At 47.9% G+C, this 21,533-nt stretch overlaps 1 protein-coding gene across 3 annotated transcripts in view; it reads right to left on the minus strand.

The window, feature by feature from the left end:
• The window catches only part of GLRA2 (glycine receptor alpha 2), an 852,631-nt gene that overhangs the window by 380,090 nt on the left and 451,008 nt on the right, over positions 1 to 21,533 (minus strand). For all 3 annotated transcript variants that reach the window (XM_069205005.1, XM_069205004.1, XM_069205006.1), the window contains one exon: positions 1,462 to 1,676. In XM_069205005.1, the coding sequence (XP_069061106.1) occupies positions 1,462 to 1,676 (215 nt within the window). The remainder of the gene's footprint in view (positions 1 to 1,461; positions 1,677 to 21,533) is intronic.

Raw genomic sequence — 21,533 nt, forward strand, 5'->3', positions numbered from 1 at the left:
GTTTTCATATGGCTGGTAAATAAAATCCATAAGTCATTATGTGGGCAATGCTAACTAAGAGCTAAAATTGTTTAATGAAATTTTGAGAAAGGTTTTAAGAGGTTTGTCCAGGTGAAGCCGTGATATAGGCCTATCTGCTCAATCCCACACACAAAGCAAAGAAAATTAGTCTGTCTGGAAAGGTTATTTAAAAGACTGCTAGTCCAACTAGTACCTCACAATGGTGTTCACCAACTGTGCACACTGTATTATTATTACTTGTACTAATGTTGGCCCGATCCAAGGGTATGGAGCAGTAACAACTGTTATGATGTGATCAGCACTGTGACCAACCATGGCCTTTCTAATGCATAATATTAACCTAAAGCACTTTGGACCAGATTTACAAGGCCCTAGCAGCACCTTGTGCCACATTAGTGTCATTTTATTACGCTAATGTAGCTCAGTGAGGCATTTTCTGATGTGCTGGATTTACAAAGTGGCGCAATGCATGCATTGCTGTACTTTGCCCCCCCCTTGCAGCACATTACGCCTGCGCCAGGCATAATGCATGCAAGGGGGCGTCCAGGTGATAGGAGGCCTGCAACAATGGCGCATCGAAATCTACAAGATTTCATGGTGCCATTTTTGGCATATTTTTTAACACATGCTCAAAGCAGGCTTTATATGGACACACCTATTGTGCACTAGTGTAATCTAGTGTAAAAATTGTTGATGCTGGTGCAGCATAGCACCACAATAGTGTAAAAATGTTGATGCTATTGTCCTAACACGTGCCATGGTGTGCCGTATTGTTAATACGGCGCACCCATGATGTCAGTAGGTGCCTGTAGAGGGGTGAAAGAAAAGTGGCAAATCAATGCTGATGTGCCACTTTCTTGTGTATCTCACCCTCTGAGTATCTTAAAAATAAACTAGAACCCTGATTCCATACTTGGTGCTAGCTACATTTCAAGCAGCAACTCCCCAGTTGTGTGCTTTTGCCGATGTGTTATTTGCGCATGTGCTTTCTGCCCAATTGCAGCATACTCTATGCTATTTTCCACAGGCGTTTGGCAGGTAAAACCTGATGTAGAATTTGTTGGAGATAAGAGTGGTATTCAGCTCTACAGATGAAGGAATGTGCACTGGTGCTCAGGGTTAAGCTCTCTGTAACATCTGCATTCGGTACAAGGTGCACAAATTGTAATTTTTCTTCTAAAGCTGAATTGGTTCCAGTGTGCCATCAAGGCCTCGAAAGGCTAAAATAAAACAAACCATGTGAAACAAGCATTTTGGAAACAATGAAATCAAAAGAAAAATACACTGGTTTTTATCATTGAAATTTTGGGATTTCGAGTACTAATACTGTTTACACCATACCCAGGTTTGTTCAATGTATATACTGTACATTTCTTAAAACCAACATTCTTTATTGATTTACAATAACTCTGCCTCTTACAGGTAAGTGTGTCTCTTTACCTTTGGAAGTGAAGCTCTGGATCCAGAACTCTGAGTGGTCATGGTGAGTACTGTGGTGATACCCAGTGCCACTCGGGCTGGGGCAGCGTCCATGTTGATCCAGAAGGACACCCAGGAGAGAATGACGATCAGGAGACTCGGAATGTACATCTGTATCAAGTAGTATCCCATTTGACGCTCCAAGTGAAACTTCACTTCAATGCATGTAAATTTTCCTAAAATTAGAAATTTATTTTAAAGATCACTGTTGTTGGAATGCAATAACCATAACAGCATGTGGCTAAGTTTCATACCAGAGAGGGAAGTCTGCAATCCCAGTATAAAAACCGCTCTAATTGATTTATTACAGTCACTATGTGACTGAAAATGACACAGCTACTTAACAGTCTTAACTTGTTACAGTTGAGTTGTGACATCATGATACCTACTGCCCGTGCCAGCAGCCAAGGTGAAAGGTAGGCACTGTAGCATCATTGAAGTTTAAAAAACAAAAACGAGAATTGACTTTTCCTTTTTGTGATCTGTTTTTCAAAAACAAAAACTATTCAGTAGAATTGTTTTCACTAGATTCATTACATGAAAGAGTCTCTGCATATTACTACTCATTCTGAGCTAATGCCATTTTTAACCACATTTCAATTAAACTGAATCTAATATGAATTTTACAACAAATTACAAACTGCTTTTTGGCATGTTTAATTTTAAGCCACTTTTATTCATCATGCCTCACATATTATAAGGAATACAGTACTCTCTGCCATTTGTTGACAGAATATCCCAGCTCATCGCAGAGTTCCATTACTTTTTAAAGGGATTGGGTCTTTGGACTCCCTCCAACCCCTATATGGTCCTAGGAACTCCACAGTGACTTATAATATCCTTCTTGTACTGGGGGTATTTTATCCCATATGTTTTAGAAATGTGCATATTTTTTTAATCCCAAAGTGCATTTTCATGAAGAGCACTTAACTCCCTGTTTTCCTTAGACCTAAACTGACTCTTGAGTAGCATATGTCATACTTGTGATTCCTGTAGGAAGACAAATGTTAAGCGAGAAAAGACTATGCAACTTAACCCAACCCTAGTGGCTAGGCCTTCAACAAAGATAGAAATCTTTGCTGTTATTTTACAGTTTGTATATGGTCACTTTATTTCCGCGGTCTACATGCGCACAGTCTACATATTTTTATGCCCACATCTGGAAGTGTGAAAGATGTGCTAATTACTGTTAGGTTTCCATTTATATTTAAAAGTTTATCAAGCATGGGTAATGAAAGGAGTTTGCAAAAACATTGTGAATTATATTTATTTAGCAATTTTACATAGGGCTGTGCCTCACCTCTCAGTTACTCCAGAGCACAATACAGAATGTATTACAAGGGAAGAAGGAATCCAACAGGATCTAAGGAAAGTCACCTAACCAGTGTTCCTCACTCGCTATGACCAAATCTGTACTGTGCTCTGTGGCTAGATCTGAATTATTAAGCCTTTAGGAGATTCCTTAAACGCAGGTAATTGGATTCTGTTTTCAAGGTCAGGCTCAACACATTGTATAGCTCTGACCCTTCAACTCCTAGAGAACCATCTCTGTGATTTAGGGCCTGATGACGATCTTGGTGGATGGGATACTTTGTCACAAACGTGACAGATATCCCGTCCGCCATATTACAAGTTCCATAGGATATATTAGAACTTGTAATACGGCAGACGGGATATGTTACATTTTTGACAGAGTATCCCAACTGCCAAGATCATAATGAGGCACTTAGGCTGATTATGACTTTGGCTATTGGAATGAGCAGACCGCCAAAGCTGTGGGGAGGAGGCTGCCATCATACCGGTGGGCCCTCCCCTAGCAGTATTACGATGTTTCCACCAGGCTGGCTGGCGGAAACATTGTATTACAACATTTCCGCCAGTGAGACAGGTGAAAACAGTGTCATGGCATTGGCCTCGGCTCACTTCTTAAGGAAGCTGAGGCCAATGTCGTGGCACACTAGCGCCCTCGGTATGCACACTGTCTGCAGTGCAGACATTGCGCATTACGAGGGTGCTGGGAGGGGGACTCCAGCACTGCCCATAGCATGGGCAGTGCAGGGCTCCCCGTGGCCCCCAGCTCTGGCTTTTCGCGAGCCTTTTCATGGCGAGTACCACTCCATGAAAAGACTGTCAGAAAGAGGAGTCGTGATCAGCACAGCAGCACTGAAGTCAGCACCGCCGTGGCTGACCAAGACTATGACTGCTGCCATCCTGTCAGGCTCTATGATCCTGGTGGGGGCAGTGGTCCCTTAGCAGTCGGACCGCCAGGGTCCTAATCTTGCATTCGGATCACCAGGAGTGTGGCGGTCCAACTGCCAATGTGGGTTTGACAGTCCTAGGACCACCAAACTCATAATAGGGCCCATAGTCTTTAGCACATTTATTGAGAAATCTTGCAGGTACCTGGAGGGGATATGGGGGAGGAACAAATGACATGCCTTAGGTATTTATTCCTGAGTGCTTTGTGTGCTGTATGATTCTGAATGTTATTCTCTCTTTCACCAGTGTCCAATGTTGTGATTTCAGTGCTGCTTTATGAGGTCACGTTTTTTGTAATTCAGGGATAGTCCAGTTAACTGACTCTGCAAACTTTACATTTTTCCTTTTTTTCTTTTTAAAGTTGGGTACACGCTATAATACATAAAATGACCCAAGTCATTATCAAAGAAAGGAGCATGTTTTAGATTAAGGATTACTAGCTGCCTATATATATATATATTTATATATATACACCATGCTAACAATAAACAACACTCCTAAATTTCACCAATTTCTAAAATTCAACTAAGATCACACAAGGAAAATATTTTCCTAGTTATTTACTCTGTAAATATGCCAAAAAGTATCTCAAATTATTTCACAGGTTCCATCTACAATCTCCATCCACAATTTCAGGCTTCAGCTAAAAGTTAATTGCAGGTACAGTGAGGTCAGAAACCAGTAAAGTACCTTTTGCTCACCCTCTGGGTTGTGACCTCACTTTGGTGTTGTGCTATGATTAATGTCAAATCAGGTGCACTGCAAAATGTCCATTTGCAATGAGTCAGAAAAATCCTACTTCCTCAATCTGTATGAGGCAGGATCCCTTTTGCGACTCACTGTGAATAGCTGTGAATGGGGGGATTGAGGCCCCCTTTCCTTTGAGATTCCTTATGGGCCTCAAAATGTAGTTTAAGCTTCAGAAAGAAATTTGCAACTACCAAAATGCAAGTAATTCATTGCAACTATTAGAAATGGGGTCTCTAGTTGGCAGTCAGTTTACACCCTGTCCAAGTAGGGTCCCTCAGACTAGTCAGGGTAAGGGAATCACACTCCTAAGATAGCCCACACTCCCCCTTGGTAGCTTGGCATGAGCAGTCAGGCTTATCTCAGAGGCAATGTGTTAAGTATTTGTACCCACACACAGTAACACAGTAAAAACACTACAAATGCACACCACATCAGTTTAAAAAAGAAAAGTAAAACAAGACCAAAAACGACCAAAATCCAACTTTCACTAGCAAAGATATGAATTTTAAAAGATTAAATCTCAATAAAAGCACTGAGAAACTCAACTGGTGCTACCACAGCATTGTGATGGAGTCGTTCTCAACAGTCCGAGGGAGTGCGGTACAGGTCATGGAGTCACATGGACCGCAGGTACATCACTTTAGAAACAAGGCAGAGTCAAAGATATGGCATGGAGTCGGGGAAGGTGAGGCATCACTGGAGCCAGTGCGGCGTCAGTTACGTACTGCTATGCAGGAGGTGCATCAGTTCCTTACTGCTGTGTAGGGGAGGGGAGGCGTCAGTTCCTTTTGAAGGGAGTGGAGGTGAAGCAGCATCGGCGGTGAGGCGTCTGTTCCTTACGATTTGGCGGGGTCGAGAAGTCCAGCAGGTCAAGACATGATGAGGTGACTCTGCAGTGTTGCAGTCACAACAGGGGGCAGTAGGTGCAGCGTTGAGTGTTATGGACGTTGGTAACATGGCACTCAGGACTCACGATGTTGCAGTACTTCAGAGGCACTGCGGTGGTGGCGGGCATGTGGTATCATTCACGGTTGTCACACTTCAGTGGAGACCACGGCTTCGGGTACAGGCAGCGGTGCAGGGTTAGGCAGCGGCACAGGTTCTGGAGTCGTCCAGAGTCATTGTGCCTGTTTCTCCTTGTTTTATGCTAGATTTCACTACCAAAGGCCAAGGAAATGGAGTGGGCACCTCTTGGCAAGTCAGGGTCCTCAACAAGAGAACCCAAGGGCTGGCAGGTAAAGTCTTTGATCTCCCTGAGACTTCTTATCAGGAGGCAAGCCTAGTCCAAGCCCTTATAGAAACTTCAGATGCAGGATACACAGAAAAGTCCAGTCTTTGTCCTCCCCAAGGCAGAAGCAGCAACTACAGGCCAACCCAGCAAAGCACACACAGCTAAGCGGCAGTACTCCTCCTTACAGCTCTTCAGCTCTTCTCCTTGGCAGTCTCCTCTTGATCCACACGTATTCTAAAAGTCTAGGGGTTGGTTCCAATACTTGTACTCATTTTGGCCTTTGAAGTAGGCAAACGTCAAAGGAAAGTCTTTGTAGTGCACAATACTCTGTCTTTCCTACCCTGGTCCCAGACACACTCTTTGGGTTTGGAGACTGTATTGTGTAAGGACAGGCACAGCCTTCTTCAGGTGCAAGTGTCAGCTCCCCCTACCACTCTAGCCCAGGAAGACCCATCAGGATATGCAGGGCATACCTCAGCTCCCTTTGTGTAACTGTCTAGAGTAAATTCACAACCCGCTCAACTGTCATCCTGACCCAGACCTGTATTCTACAGCCAGGCAGAGGCATAGAGTGGTTAAGCAAAAAAAATACCCACTTTCTAAAAGCTGCATTTTCAAACATGCAATTTAAAAACCACCTTCTCTAAAAGATGCACTTTAAAATTGTGTGTTCATAGTTCCCAAACTCCTTATCTCTATCTGCTTCCAAAGGGGAAAATTCTCTTAAATAATATTACAAGGCACTCCCCGTGATAAATTATGGAAGAGATAGGCCTTGCAATAGTGAAAAACTAATCTGGCAGTATTTCACTACCAGGGCATGTGAAACACACTAGTACATGTCCTACCTTTTGAATACGCTGCACCCTGCCCATGGGCCTACCTTGGGGGTACCTTACATGTGCTAAAAGGGAAGGTTTGGGCCTGGCAAGTAGGTCCACTTGCCAGGTCGACATGGTGGTTTAAAACTGCACACACAGACACTGCAATGGCAGGTCTGTGTCATTTTTACAGGACTACTAGGGGGTGGCACAATCAGTGCTGCAGGCCCACATTGCAGCATTTGATTTACAGGCCCTTGGCACAAATGGTACACTATACTAGGAACCTACTAGTAAGTCATATATGTCAATCATGGATGACCAATCATAATCACAATTTACCCAAGGAGCACTTGCTCTTTAGCACTGATCAGCAGTGGTAAAGTTCCCAGAGTACCAAAACCAGCAAAAACGAAATCCAGCACACAGTCAAAAATACAGGAAGCAGAGGCAAAAAGACAGGGGAAACCACCTAAAGGATGTCAGGTCTAACGGCAACCTATCTTGCACATTACAGGCTTTGTAGCTGAAATCTGAACATTCAGGTGTCACAAAGGAAGGGCAGTCGGGACTATTTGAGGCCCAGCTCATGTCAGAGCCACGCAGCCCGCTGGAAAAGGTATTTTATGCTTTTGGCATGTTTTCAGATAAAGCAGTTAATGATAGTAGTCACTACTTAGCGGCAGCATACTGGAGCCTTCTCTTTATATCTTCCTGGGTATTGTTTTAGTTTTGAAGGGAGCTTTTGTGCGGTCCCCCATGGTTTGTGGCCAGGGATCCACAATGCCTTTTGCCAAGTTTTCTAGCATTGAAAGGACTCTGATCGACCATTTGTGCTAGAATTCTAGAGGGTGCCACTTTCCTTCTTACTCTATGAAGTGATTTTATACATTTATAAAGCAACATCCAGCTATTTATAAGGCATCTAAAAAGCAATCACATGGAGAGCGGACAAAATATACATTTCTTGAAAAGATCACTATATTCTGTGGACATCTGCCATTTTGTGGTGTTTTCCTCAAGATGTAAGATAGTATGTATGTTATTAGTATTATTTTTATTTGATAACATGCTTGGCTCTTCTTACAAGAATGCAGAGGACAGTTCTTTCTGTGATGATGTAACGTCACAACAGTTGCCTCTGATCAGCTATGTGCAATACCTTTAACAGACCTGGATATGAAAAATACTAAATTGGAGGTAAAAGAGGGTTTTGCTCGTGACACGTCTTAAAATACAGTCCTGTGACATTGTTGTCAATGAAGGAACATTCTTGCAAGGTTTAAACTCTGCTTCAAGGGTGGCGTTAGTTTATGCGTGATAAATCCCTCTTCGCATGAATGAGATAAACTGGGGTTTTTCTGACCATGCCATGGCATGCAGTCCGTGTATGAGAGGCACACACTCAGCAGTATTTGCCCTATCTGAGTCCAAGGGCCTTCAAGGTAGATGCTAGTGGGGGCTGTGCTCTCCCCATTCTCTCCATGGGCCTTCTATGACTTCCTGACAGCTACACAGCTGTCATTACCTGGGAAACAATCAAGCTGAATCGCTCCCTTACTCTTCCTGTCCGTTCCAGTCTGCGGTGCACATGTGCTGGCATAGAGCCTCTTAAAGGGGAGGACGGCAACTGCACAGCCAGACAAAAGGCACTTTACAGGGGTATATAAGCAAGAACAACATGAAGGAGTACTTGAATAGCACGTCACAGGGCTGTTTGCTCATCCACACCACACTGGAGAGGGTGTCTGTGAGCGGGTACATCACAGAGGGTGTGTGGGTAAATAGACCACATGGAGATATGTGAGAGCAGGTACGCTGCGCAGAGGCATGTGACCAAACACATGACACATTTAAAGTGAGCAAACACACCACACACCATAGACACATCACCCAGACACAATACGCATGGGTATGTGAGCAGTCACGCATCATATGGAAACATGAGAAAGTCTATTGGATGTGGGTATGACAGTGTGCAAATCACACAATAGTGTCTGTCAGACGTTGCACAGGAGTCTGTGTGAGTGTTTTGAGCCCCCTGACATGTTGCCCCCCTCTACCACAGGGGCAGCAGGGGCCCCTGTTACACCCCTTGCATCTAGGGTATTTGTGGGATGTCTTTGTCATCGTGTCTGATTTGTGCCTTCTGTGTCTCTGTTGTTTTTTTTATTTCCCAAACTTGCGGTGTTGCTTTTTAGGTGGATTGCGCAAGCGCTCTGACGTATAGTAATCTATCTGTAGGCGTTCAAACATTACCACCGCACGCCCATCACTATCAATCGTTCATGGGCTTGCCTTTCAAAAATCCTTTGTTAACATTTGTAAATGTTTTACGTTTGTCCCTCCTTGGGGCAGTTTTGTTACCCCCTTGGCCATCGACCCTGTTACATGGATAATTGCACTTTTGCCAATACATTTGACTGCAAGCGAACTTCTTTTTCCTTTTGTGTGTCTTCTTCTCACTCATGCTCATGGTGGCCGTGGAGCTTTGAATTGGCTTGCTTATATCAACTGTTTTACTTTTCATTTGCAATTTATGGGGCAAGAAAAGTCCAGTTAGGAATTTACAACAATATTAGCTCTCTTTAATTAAATGTGCAGTTTCCCACCTTTCCCACCGTTCCTTCATCAATGCTCCAGCCTTGGTACCCCAGACTTGAATTTTATTTTCTGTTCGTTCTGACAGAGGAAATGCCTGGGGAGTGGACACCATAGCGAGTTAAACTGGATGCTTATCAGTGTTGTGACAAGTAGTATGCCTACACAGAGCTCTGTGCTGTCCTCATATTACTTACTTATAGGGCCCGGCACAGTAATGAATTCTACTCAATCTGAATACCATTCTAACCCTGTTTGAGATGCAAATTGGGACTCCGAATAGTGCTCATATTTTGCATTTCCTACCTTACACACATTTGATCAGGAAATTTGATTAGGAAATATCTTCTAATTTCACAAAAAGAAGGCGGTCATTACAACATTGGCGGTAAAAGCCGCTTACCGCTGTGCAGAAGACCACCAACACACCGCTGTGGCCGTGGAAATCCGCCACAGCTATTATGACCCACATTTTGGAATCCGCCAAAAGTCAGACACCCACACAAGTCCGCCACACCAAAGGTCAGTGATAAACTGGCAAAAACAAAACCTCCACCGTCACTCCAACAGAAATACGCCCACACTATCACGACAAATGAATCCACGCGGCGGTCTTTCGACCGCAGTATTCCATTGGCGGTACACACCGCCGCGCTCAAAATACATACACTCTTACAAAACACAACAACATTGGACAATTCAAAATACACACACCTGATACACATACACACACCACTCCCACACACCCAATAAAATATAAAACACACACCCACATCACCCACAAACCCCCACGACAAAAAATTCAGAAAGAAGGCCCGAGAGAGACACCACCAGCAAGAACAACAGCATCCACAGGCACACAACACCATCACCCACACAACTTCCACGCACCTCACACAGCACACCACTACATATCACCACACTTATCACCACACACTCCACCCCACACATCACCTACAACACCCCATGGCACGGCAAAGACACCCCAGGTTCTCGGAGGAGGAGCTCAGGGTCATGGTGGAGGAAATCGTCCAGGTAGAGCCACAGCTATTCAGATTACAGATGCAGCACACCTCAATTGCAAGGAAGATGGAGCTATGGCGAAGAATAGTGGACAGGGTCAATGCAGTGGGACAGCACCCAAGAAATCGGGAGGACATCAGGAAGAGGTGGAACGACCTACGGGGGAAGGTGCGTTCCGTGGTCTCGAGACACCACCTGGCAGTTCAGCGGACTGGCGGCGGACCCCCATCTCCTCACCCACAACTAACAACATGGGAGGAGCATGTCTTGGCGATTCTGCATCCTGAGGGCCTCGCAGGAGTAGGTGGAGGAATGGACCCTGGTAAGTCAAAGCTTTACTATTACATCTCCTAGCCTACCTGCATGCTATCACATACCACCACCCTCACCCCCAGCACCCCAACTCCTCACATATGTCCCAATATCACAAACCACCCATCCCAACACCAAGCCCTGCATGCAACAACAAAGCATGGACACCCATCACCAAAGCATGCCCACTGCACATACCCATACACCCCCCTAAACCATCATCACACAAGCTCCCACACAGGAATGCTAGCACTGGGGTACACGGTCAACCACCCATTGTGCAGGACCCCTACCCAACATCACCGGACAGGAGGGTCTACACATGTCCACACCACCAACAGAAGAGGCCCACAGTGATGACAGCAACTCTGTCCAGCTGGATCTAGATGACCAGCCCGGACCATCGGGGACCTCTGGACAGTCGGTTCCCCTCACAGGCCACCACAGACCTTCCCCCCTCTGGAAACACCAGCATAGCACACATCCAGCAGGCCCATACCTCCGTCCCCAGGACACGTCAATCAGCAGTGTGTCCACCACTACAGGGAACCCAGGATAACCCACCACCCCAACAACAGGGACCTGGGGGCAGTGGTTGTGGGCACACGGTCCAGGGGACAGAGGCCCAGGAACACAGGGGAACTGGAAGGGCTGCTGTGCGACAGGGGGCGGACAGGCCAAGGGAACCCACTCTCCACCAGGCCCTCTCCTCCATCATGGGAGCCTACCACCACTCCCAGGAGACAATGGCAACGGTACTGGCCAAGTTTCAGGAGACCCAGCGCATGCAGGAGGAACAGTATATGGGCTTCAGGGAGGAACTCAGAACCATCAGCTCCACCCTGGGCACCATCGTAGGGTGGCTGAATGAACTACTCAACACCAGGAGGGACACTGTGGCACTACAAGGGGCCCCTGACACTAGCATGGACGATGAACTGCCCACCACCTCCGCCGGCGCTAGTGGACAGGACGCCCCGCCACAGGACCACCACACCAGCACCCCACCCCCTGCAGAGTGAGAACCACCCCGCAAATGGTCCCTGAGATCCAGGACATAGACAGAGCACGATGCCAAGACCCCCGCCAAGAAATGAGACCACTCTGATAGTCATCCTACTGTCCCACTTTGTCACCCTGTCCATAATTAAACTGCCCCAGCTCCACTTCCTATGCCCATATGGGCAATGTACCTGTGAGACTAATAGACTGGACTCTGCCATGGACACTCCTCTGCCATCAGCCCTCACCATTTCACTACCCCCGCCAATATTGAGCATTTAAATAAACACGCCTAAAGCACAAAAACGATCTGTCTGTGATTTCGAAATAGTGTATTAGCAATTACAGTGCTACAATGTTTTTAAAATAGTAATGCCAACATACCTATGTCACACAGCTCTAGTCCATGGGGAATCTAAGCAGATGTCACACAGTGGGACCCACATCTGTGAAATCGTAAGGGAAAGTGACAACTCAGTGACCATACAATGGGTGAAAACGACAGACAGGAGAGAGGTAGTAGTGTTAAAGTACATGTAGTAGGCAGGTTTGTATTCCTACCTGTGTCTCACTGGAAATATTGCAGGATCACTGAGTCCCTGTTGTGCATGTCTTTTTCCTCTGCTTCCTCCTCATCACTGTCCACAGGCTTCACAGCAGCCACAAAACCACCATCTGGACCATCCTCCTGCAGAAAAGACACCTGTCGTCGCAAAGCCAAGTTGTGAAGCATACAGCAGGCCACGATGATCTGGCACACCTTCTTTGGTGAGTAGAATAGGGATCCTCCTGTCATATTGAGGCACCTGAACCTGGCCTTCATGGGCCTCATTGTAGCGTTCCTCTGCCCTTGTCCTGGGATTCCTCACTGGGGTCAGTAGCCATGACAGGTTGGGGTAACCAGAGTCACCTGTAAATGGCGAGGGACAACTGTTAGACACACACTAACCTGTAGGGATAACCCCAGACCCAGACAACCATTCCCAATGACTTGCTTCCAGGTGCTCACCTAATAGCCACACACGGTGCCTCTGGAGTTGACCCATCACATAAGGGATGCTGCTATTCCGCAGGATGTAGGCGTCATGCACTGAGCCAGGGAACATGGCATTCACATGGGAGATGTACTGGTCTGCCAAACATACCATCTGTACATTCATCGAATGATAACTCTTCCAGTTTCTGTACACCTGTTCACTCCTGTGGGGGGGACCAAAGCCACATGGGTCACATCAATGGCACCTATGATGTTGGGGATATGTTCCAGGGCATAGAAATCACCTTTCACTGTAGGCAAATCCTCCACCTGAGGAAAAACGATGTAGCTCCGCATGTGTTCCAGAAGGGCAGACAACACTCTGGACAATCTGTTGGAAACCATAGGCTGGGACATCCCTGATGCCATGGCCACAGTTGTTTGAAATGAGCCACCTGCAAGGAAATGGAGCACTGACAGCACCTGCACTTGAGGGGGGACTCCTGTGGGATGGCGGATTGCTGACATCAGGTCTGGCTCCAACTGGGTACACAGTTCCTGGATTGTGGCACGGTCAAGCCTGTAGGTGATAATCAAATGTCGCTCCTCCATTGTCGACAGGTCCACCAACAGTCGGTACACCGGAAGATGCCGCCATCTCCTCACATGTCCACACCGGACAGTGCCTATGAAGGACAACAGCAAGCACAGAGTCAACCAACTCAGAGGTACGTACCCACAGTTTACACAGAACACCATCCATACAAATAAGGTGGCCTGCATGTGTGTTGAGTCTAGGCCTAGGTCTGTGTGACGCAGTTGAAAATTAAGCCATGTGGGCCCCTGAAATGGCGGCTGCCTGTCCTCTAAAGTGGGTCAATGGGATGTGAGGTAACTGCGCTGGCGTTGTACACCGTCGCGGGAGGCGGTCGAAGACCGCAGCGCAATGCTGCATTGGTTAACATTGGACCCTATGGGTCCCAGAAGCCAATGGCGAAGTACGCCGGCGGTGACGGTATGCACCGCCGCAGACGTGACCGCCATTTTCTATCTGTTCAATCACTCGATACCTGATCTTCGACAGGAGAGGACCTACACTGCAAGTGCTGCTGTGACCTCGGTCTGGAAGAGACAATGGCACGTGCGTCTGGGGAAAGGGCCCCTGCCTTCACATCGGAGGAGTTGGAGAAACTCGTGGACGGGGTCCTCCCCCAGTACAAGCTACTCTACAGTCCTCCAGACAAACAGGTAAGTACACAGGGAGCATGTTGTATGGGCTATGCCTGTGTGGAGAGGGCTGGATGCAAGAAGGAAGGGGGCAGAGCGCTGCATGCATGAAAGACGATGAATGCATGTGCCACATGGCAAGGGTGGAGATGGGGGCCAATCACTTTGACGGTGCAGTTGGTAATGACTTCTCTTTTTCCCCTGTACATTTCATGTAGGTCAGCGCCCACCAGAAGAAAGATATTTGGCGTGCCATCGCCAAGGACGTCCGGACCCTGGGGGTTTACCACAGACGGAGCACCCACTGATGGAAAAGATGGGAGGACATTCGTCGCTGGAGCAAGAGGATGGTGGAGGCTCAGCTGGGGATGGCCTCCCAAAGTGGGAGGGGTGCCCGTTGCACCATGACCCCCCTGATGTTCAGGATCCTGGCGGTGGCCTACCCGGAGTTGGATGGGCGCTTGAGGGCATCACAGCAGACACAAGGGGGTGAGTACACTCTCATTCTGCTGACTTTGCGCGCAGTGGAGGTGTCTGGGTGAGGGAGGAGGGCTGTGGGTTTCCCTAGGCCGAGGCGAGTTCCATAGGCAAGGCCCCTCCGTAAGGCAGGCCATGTGGCACCCCACCCCACTTCTGTAGAGTGCCAAGTACAGCTATTCATGCCCCTGTGTCATCTATGTGTGCAGATGTCGTCCATAGCCTTGTAGGCCATTTCCCAGAATTGAACAGTGGAGCCCAAGAGGGCGGCGTAGTGCAGGGGGCTTCGGTGTCTGTCGTGGTGTCCGCCAACGGTAGCGGTATTCCATGCACTCAACATGTCTTTCTTCTGTTCCCCCCCCCTTTTTGTGGTCTCCCTGTTCTTGTGTGCATTAGCATCATCAGGTAGAGGAGCAGTGGCACCGGAGCACGAGGGATGGGAGCTCCCTTGTGGTGGCGGCAACATCTGTGCCCCTCACATCTACAGGTACAGCCGCCACCCCCCCTACCAGCACTGCACTCCCAGCAGCCCCTCAGCCTTCGCCCCGTGCCCACTCACCCAGGAGGGTGGGCATCACCTTCGCCCCAGGCACCTCAGGCCCTGCCCCAGTCACCACTGCTGCCCTCAGTGAGGAGGCCATGACCTCCTCAGGTCCCTCACTGTTGGGCAGTCTACCATTTTGAATGCCATCCAGGGTGTAGAAAGGCAGTTGCAACAAACAAATGCATTCCCGGAGGGCATTCATTCTGGTCAGGCGGCCCTTCACCGAGCTTTTCAGACTCTGGCCTCAGCACTGATGGCAGCCATTGTCCCCATCTCTAGCCTCCCCCCTCCAACTTCCTCCACCCCGACCCAATCCCCTGTACCTCTTCCTATCCCAAGCACACCATCAGACCAGCCTGCACACACCTCAACACACAAGGGAAGCTCAGGCAAACATAAGCACCACACATCCCACAGGCACTCATGCAAGCAACACACACATGCAGACCCACCAACATCCAATGCCTCCACTGTGTCCCCCTCCTCCTCGTCTCCCTCCCAGTCTCGTCTACACTCATACCTGCATGGACTGCCTCTACAACCACTACGTCTCTCAACAGCACACCCACCAGCACACCCCGCTCACGTGCAGTCACCACCCCCCACGTGCAGTCACCACCCCCACTACCATTCACACGTCCCCTGTGTCCTCTCCCAGTGTGTCTGTGATGCCCCCTCCCAAGATACACAAACGCAGGCAGACACCCACCCAACAGCCATCCACATCACGACAACCTCCAGCGCATGCATCTTTACCCAAAGTCACCAAACGTACACCTCCTACTACCACCACCTCTTCCTCCACTCCCAAACCCCCTCCAGCTACCCGTCCCAGTGTGTCCAAATTTTTTTTCGTGTCCACCCTTGACCTTTTTCCCACACCTCCCCCACCTTGTCCATCTCATAGGTCCCAAAGTAGCACCTCAGCCACAACATCTCCGGGACCAGTGGTGCCTGTAGTCGCCGGTATGTGGAGTGCACCGGCCACCAGGACAGGCAGTGTGGCACGGAGCCACAGCACAGACAGTCCCTCACCTGCGAAGCATCAGAAGTTGCCCAGTGCCCGGCGGGAGAGGGGGAAGACTCCAGCCACCAAAGCTGCTCCCAGGGGTCTTGTTGGGAGTGTGGAGTCAGCTGTGACACCTTCCAAGGTGGGGAAGGGCCACCAGAAACCCGGCAAGTCTGGGAAGAGCAGCACTGCAGAGAAAACTGCCATCATCCCCGCTGCCCAGGAGGCCACCGCCAGCCCCAGCCCAGCTGCCCAGGATGCCACCGCGAGCCCCAGCCCAGCTGCCTAGGAGGCCACCGCCAGCCCCAGCCCAGCTGCCCAGCTGCCCTGCCCAGCTGCCCAGGAGGTCACCGCCAGCCCCAGCCCAGCTGCCCAGGAGGCCACCGCCAGCCCCAGTCCAGCTGCCCAGGAGGCCACTGCCAGCACCAGCCCCGCTGGGCCATGAAGGACCGCCAGCACAAGCCCCGCTGGGCCATGATGGGCCGCCAGCACAAGCCCCACTGGGCCATGAAGGACCGCCAGCAAAAGGCCCGCTGGGCCATGAAGGACCGCCAGCACAAGCCCCGCTGGGCCATGAAGGACCTCCAGCACAAGCCCCGCTGGGCCATGAAGGACCGCCAGCACAAGCCCTGCTGGGCCATGAAGGACCGCCAGCAGCGGAGACCCTGCAATGTAGACCGCCTTCTGAAGCACCGCTGAACAGGGCATCGCCATCTGAAGCACCGCTGAACAGGGCACCACCATCTCAAGCACCGCTGAACAGGGCACCACCATCTCAAGCACCGCTAGCCCATGAGCGGCAGGGCCACTGACGCAACTGGGCCCGTCACAGGGTGAGTGATGCACTCTGGGCACCAGTCCCCCTCCAGAACCAGTGGAGAAATCCATTCACTACCTCTGTCCTTAACAGGATGAAGCACTCTGGGCACCAGTCCCCCTCCCGAACCAGTGGAGAGATCCATCCACTACCTCTGTCCTTCACAGGATGAAGCACTATGGGCACCAGTTCCCCTCCAGAACCAGTGGAGACTGTCATCCACTTGAGATACTGTGGCTTTGCACTCCCCAGGATTGAACAGTGGGCAAGCCACCCACTGTAGAGACTTGAGAGACTGTGGCTTTGCACTCCCCAGGATATGGCAGTGGGCAAGCCACCCACCGTAGAGACTTGAGAGACTGTGGCTTTGCATTCCCCAGGATTGAACAGTGGGAAAGCCACCCACTGTAGAGACTTGAGAGACTGTGGCTTTGCACTCCCCATGATTGAACAGTGGGCAAGCAACCCACTGTAGAGACTTGAGAGACTGTGGCTTTGCATTCCCCAGGATTGAACAGTGGGCAAGCCACCCACTGTAGAGACTTGAGAGACTGTGGCTTTGCACTCCCCAGGAATGGACAGTGGGCAAGCCACCCACTGTAGAGACTTGAGAGACTGTGGCTTTGGACTCCCCAGGATTGAACAGTGGGCAAGCCACCCACTGTAGAGACTTGAGAGACTGTGGCTTTGCACTCCCCAGGATTGAACAGTGGGCATGTGCCCCCCTTGTGGATTTGGCGTTGTGCACTCAAGCGGCTGAGGTGCCCCCCCTTTCCCTCCCACTGAGGTGCCTGTTTTCTTGCTGTCTGATGCCCCTACAGTGTTCTCTCCGTCATGGTCGGGGATCTTGTGTGGGCCTCACCCATACCGTGTGGTCCCAGTGTTCCACGGACTTTCTTTGTGCAGTACCTGGACTACTATGCCTGGTATTTATTTTGTACATTCTGTATATATATATTTCTGCCTACTAGTTTTTAATATATTCCGATGGTTACACTCATTTTCTTTGGTCTTTGCTTTCTTCCGGGGGGTGTAACTGTGATGTATTGATATGCATTAGTGTGTGTGTTGTGGTGGGTGAGGGTGGGGGTGTTGCATGTATGTGTCCCTGTTTTATGCCTCCCCCCTCCCCTGTGTCGTAGGTGCTGTACTCACCGCCGGCGTTCGTGCTCCTGGCAGAGGAGCAGGAAGACTATTGCAGGGAGAATTTGGAGTTCCAGTTACATGGTGTCCTCGTTCCTCGTGGAGTGTGTAGAGGTGAGTGTTTTCCCTTTGAAATTCCTGTTTCCGCTGTGTTTTTATCCACGGTGAATCCGCCCCGGAAAAGGTGGCGGATTGGCCTGTCATAATAGTGTGGGTGGTACATTGTCTCCCGTCTGTCTGTTGGCGTGACCGCTGCGCTGTTTGTTTGTATCGCCGTGGCGGTCTGAGTGTTAAAGTGGCTGTCTTTGTTGGCGGTTTCCGCCACGGTCGTCATTGCAATTACCTGTTGGCGGTCTTACAGCCGCTTTAACACCGTCCGCCAGGGTTGTAATGACCACCGAAATGTTAACGATCCCTAAATGACATGTAGGCCGATGCCAGTGGGAAGAAAAACAATGTTCAGGGCAGAGAAGGTCATCTTTGATAAGAAATTCATCCATAGGCATCCAGTCAAATCCTTTGTACGTTTACATTTTCAAAGCTAAATAGATCAATCTATTGTTTGTAAAGCATGATGTGAATCAACAAGTGCCTTGTTATAGACACTGTCCTCTTCCCAGGTATGAAATCCAGTTACTTCAGGAAATGTCACTTGAAAATACAATATTGCTATGTTGGCCACGGCTTAGGGATTTCTAATGGTAGGCAGTACCAGGCCACATGTTGAGGGCTACGTTAGAATTGGGTACAGAAATCATCAAGGGAATTACTGTAGACACACATTATCCAATTGTTTTTTGGCTCAGTTTGCTTTTTGTGCCTTTTTTGTATCCAACATTTTCACCATGCAAGGAGGAAGAACTGCAACAACAGTCTTTGCAACTATTTTTACACAGTATTTCCCTTACCACGTTATTTTCCTAGCACAGTTTCCTCCACGTAGTACATGAAGGAAAATGCACATGCAAAAAAACAGGACTGAGCATCATTTGTGTATTTTTTTACTTTTTAGTGTTACTACCATAGCCAGTAAATACTGGTACAGTAGGGTGTGGCATTAAGCAGGTGCAGTTTTACTTTGCACCACATGCTCTTTCTGTTGAGATCATCTCTGGGCCACCACACTAAATTAGTGGGAACCTCAAAAAAATAACCCCTCATACCATTCAGTGCCCTTTTGCACTCTCTCTTGGCTGGAACTTTTGTTTTACAACTGGGAGTAGTTTCTGTTTAAAGGGCTGTGAGAAAATAGGGCTTATCGCAGAGACCCCCTAACTTTTTGCCCTCATTTTCCACTTTTTGTTGGTGTTTTCCTGACTCTGATGGTGTCCTGGGTACTGCTAACCAGTCCCACGGCCTGTGCTCTGTGTAAAATCAATATGCAAATTAGGCTAGTTATAATTGGCTCAGTCAACCCACCTATAAGTCCCTAGTATATGGTAGGGCATGTAGGTTTAGGGACCACAGCATAGGTAGTGCACCAGTGCCCAGTGTCATTTTAAAAGCAGGACTGCCTTGCTGGCTGCTTTTAAATTAAAGTTATATGCAAATTCGACTTTGGAATTAAAAGTAGTTCTAAAGTCTTAAACTACCTTATTTTTACATATAAGTCACCCAAAGGTGTGCCCTATGTGCCCCTAGGGCTGGGTGCCATGTAACTATATGCAGGGACCTTATAAAACTAAGTGTGAAGGTAAACTTTTAACTGAGGCCTCCCGCGGCCTGTAGCCGAGCAGGGCTCCATCGCGGTTAGCCTTAAACTTTGACTTTGCCCCAGTCGAGGTGTAACCAGATGACCCGATTGGCGCTTTTTGTTTCTAGGCGCTAAAAAAACAATAATTCTTTAAAAGTTCATATCTCCGGTTCCCCTTATCCGATTTCATTTGTTTTTGTGTCATTTTAAAGATAAAAATATAATCTATTTTTAAAAATTGGGTTTGGATTTTTAAACTGTTTCCTGTGTTTTATTTAATTACTGTTTTGTGATATTTGAATGCTTGACACTCTGCCTCCTAAGTTAAGCCTTGTCGCTCGTTGCCAAGCTACCTAGGGTTGAGCTGGGTTTAATTTACTGAGACCTAAGTGGAGGTTAGTGGCCTATTGCTAAGTGTTGGTACCTACGTGCCCTTACCAATAACCCATTTTCCAACAAGGGCCTTGTTTGTAATAAATTTCTAGTAGGGCTGCTAGCCCTGAAGAGGTGTAATGGAATATGCTTTCTAGGAGCTAAATATATGGTTGCACTGCATTACTGTCTGCCATTCTATTTTCATGTGGTGATGCCCTCAAAGGGCTGACTGTATGGTTATAGAGCCATGTTTCTTTAAAATTATATTTTTGTTGTGGTGCCCTCTAGGGGCTGTTATGAGCATTGCAGTCCAATGCTAAAAGTTTATTTCTGATAAAAGTTGTTTATTGGGTTTACATGATGATTGTATATGTTTTATGAATCTCCCCTATTTGCAATTATGACCATGATTCACGCAAACTTAACATCCTTATAACACTATGATGGTTTGAACACTCTTGGTATATTTGGGTAACCCTTCTAGTTTAGTACTCTCACATGGCTGTCTTGTGTCTTTATTTTTTAATTGTGTTAGCCAGCCAGCAACTCTGATAGTGAGGTAGTGAAAGTGGTATTCTACTGGAATTAGCATGGCAGATTTAAATTAGGATGCTAAATGGCAACATATTCATTTTTTCCTGTAGATACAGGAAGAAGGTAAATGGAAATGCATCAATTATATGCAGAGCCACTGGAATTATGTGGTAGGAAAAGACCAAATTATGAGGCAGGGTTGACCAATTTGTGTGGCAAGAAAAGTCCAGTTATCAATTTACAGTGCCAATTACTCCAACTCCAACTAATGCAAGACCTATTGCATTGCAAATGCTTGTTTGTTTTTCTCTTCCTCCAACTTTCCCATATGTGTCTTTTGCTCACAGTAAAACAGTAAATGCCTGATGCAGAAAACTAAGTGCCAGCCCTCAAAAATAAGCCCGCACCAAAAACCATTGGCTCAAATTAAGTACTGGCTTTAACAGGAATTGGAGCCTTGGTTTGGTGTTCTGATTCATTATGGTAGAGAAAGTCACTCTGAAAAAAGGATGATGTCATCAAGGGGAGCAAGGCCAACACCAGTATCCCCCCAGGTAGATTTGTGCAACTGGCACAGGCCACAAAACAAGGATTAGGGTAAGGCTGGGGACAATGAAAGGGGCAAGGTCAGTACAGGGATTACACATAGGTCGCGTGAAGGTGATTTGTTTACTCAAACAAATTTGTGACGCCACTTTGTGAGGGTGGGAGTTAGGGCTGAGGTGTTTTTATGGTGAGAAACCATCCACCCACCCACCCAAAATGAATTCTATACAAAGTTTTTTTAATTCCCTGGGTTTAAAATTTTGTCATGGTCATTTTCATGGTAGAATAGGTTGCAGATTGTGTTAGTGGTGCAGTTTTAAGGGTGATGGAGAGTCAGATGTGGACATATCCAACTCAGGGCAGAGAGGGGGAGACGGGGGGAAGAAAGTTGGTTAAGGGGATTCCATTGAGTCGGAAGTGGTTTGGTGTGAGAGAGGAAGAGATTGAGTAATGCAAGGGAAAGGGTGCGAATGCCACATGAAAGAATATTGTTGCGGTATATGGGGATTTGTTTGGGGAATGTTACAAATGTTGGAAGTTCGTGGAGGGAGGATGCCAGGAGTTAACATTGCATTAGCAAGGATGGTTATTGTTTTTGATTAATTTCAAAAGCAGAGGTGGCTTCTCCGCGGTAGCGGAGGGGTGTCGCCCCCCTGGCTGAGACAGCAGATGAAAAATAAAATGATAACTTGC

This window comes from Pleurodeles waltl, chromosome 8 (assembly GCF_031143425.1).
Source record: "Pleurodeles waltl isolate 20211129_DDA chromosome 8, aPleWal1.hap1.20221129, whole genome shotgun sequence".
Taxonomy (NCBI): Eukaryota; Metazoa; Chordata; class Amphibia; order Caudata; family Salamandridae; genus Pleurodeles; species Pleurodeles waltl.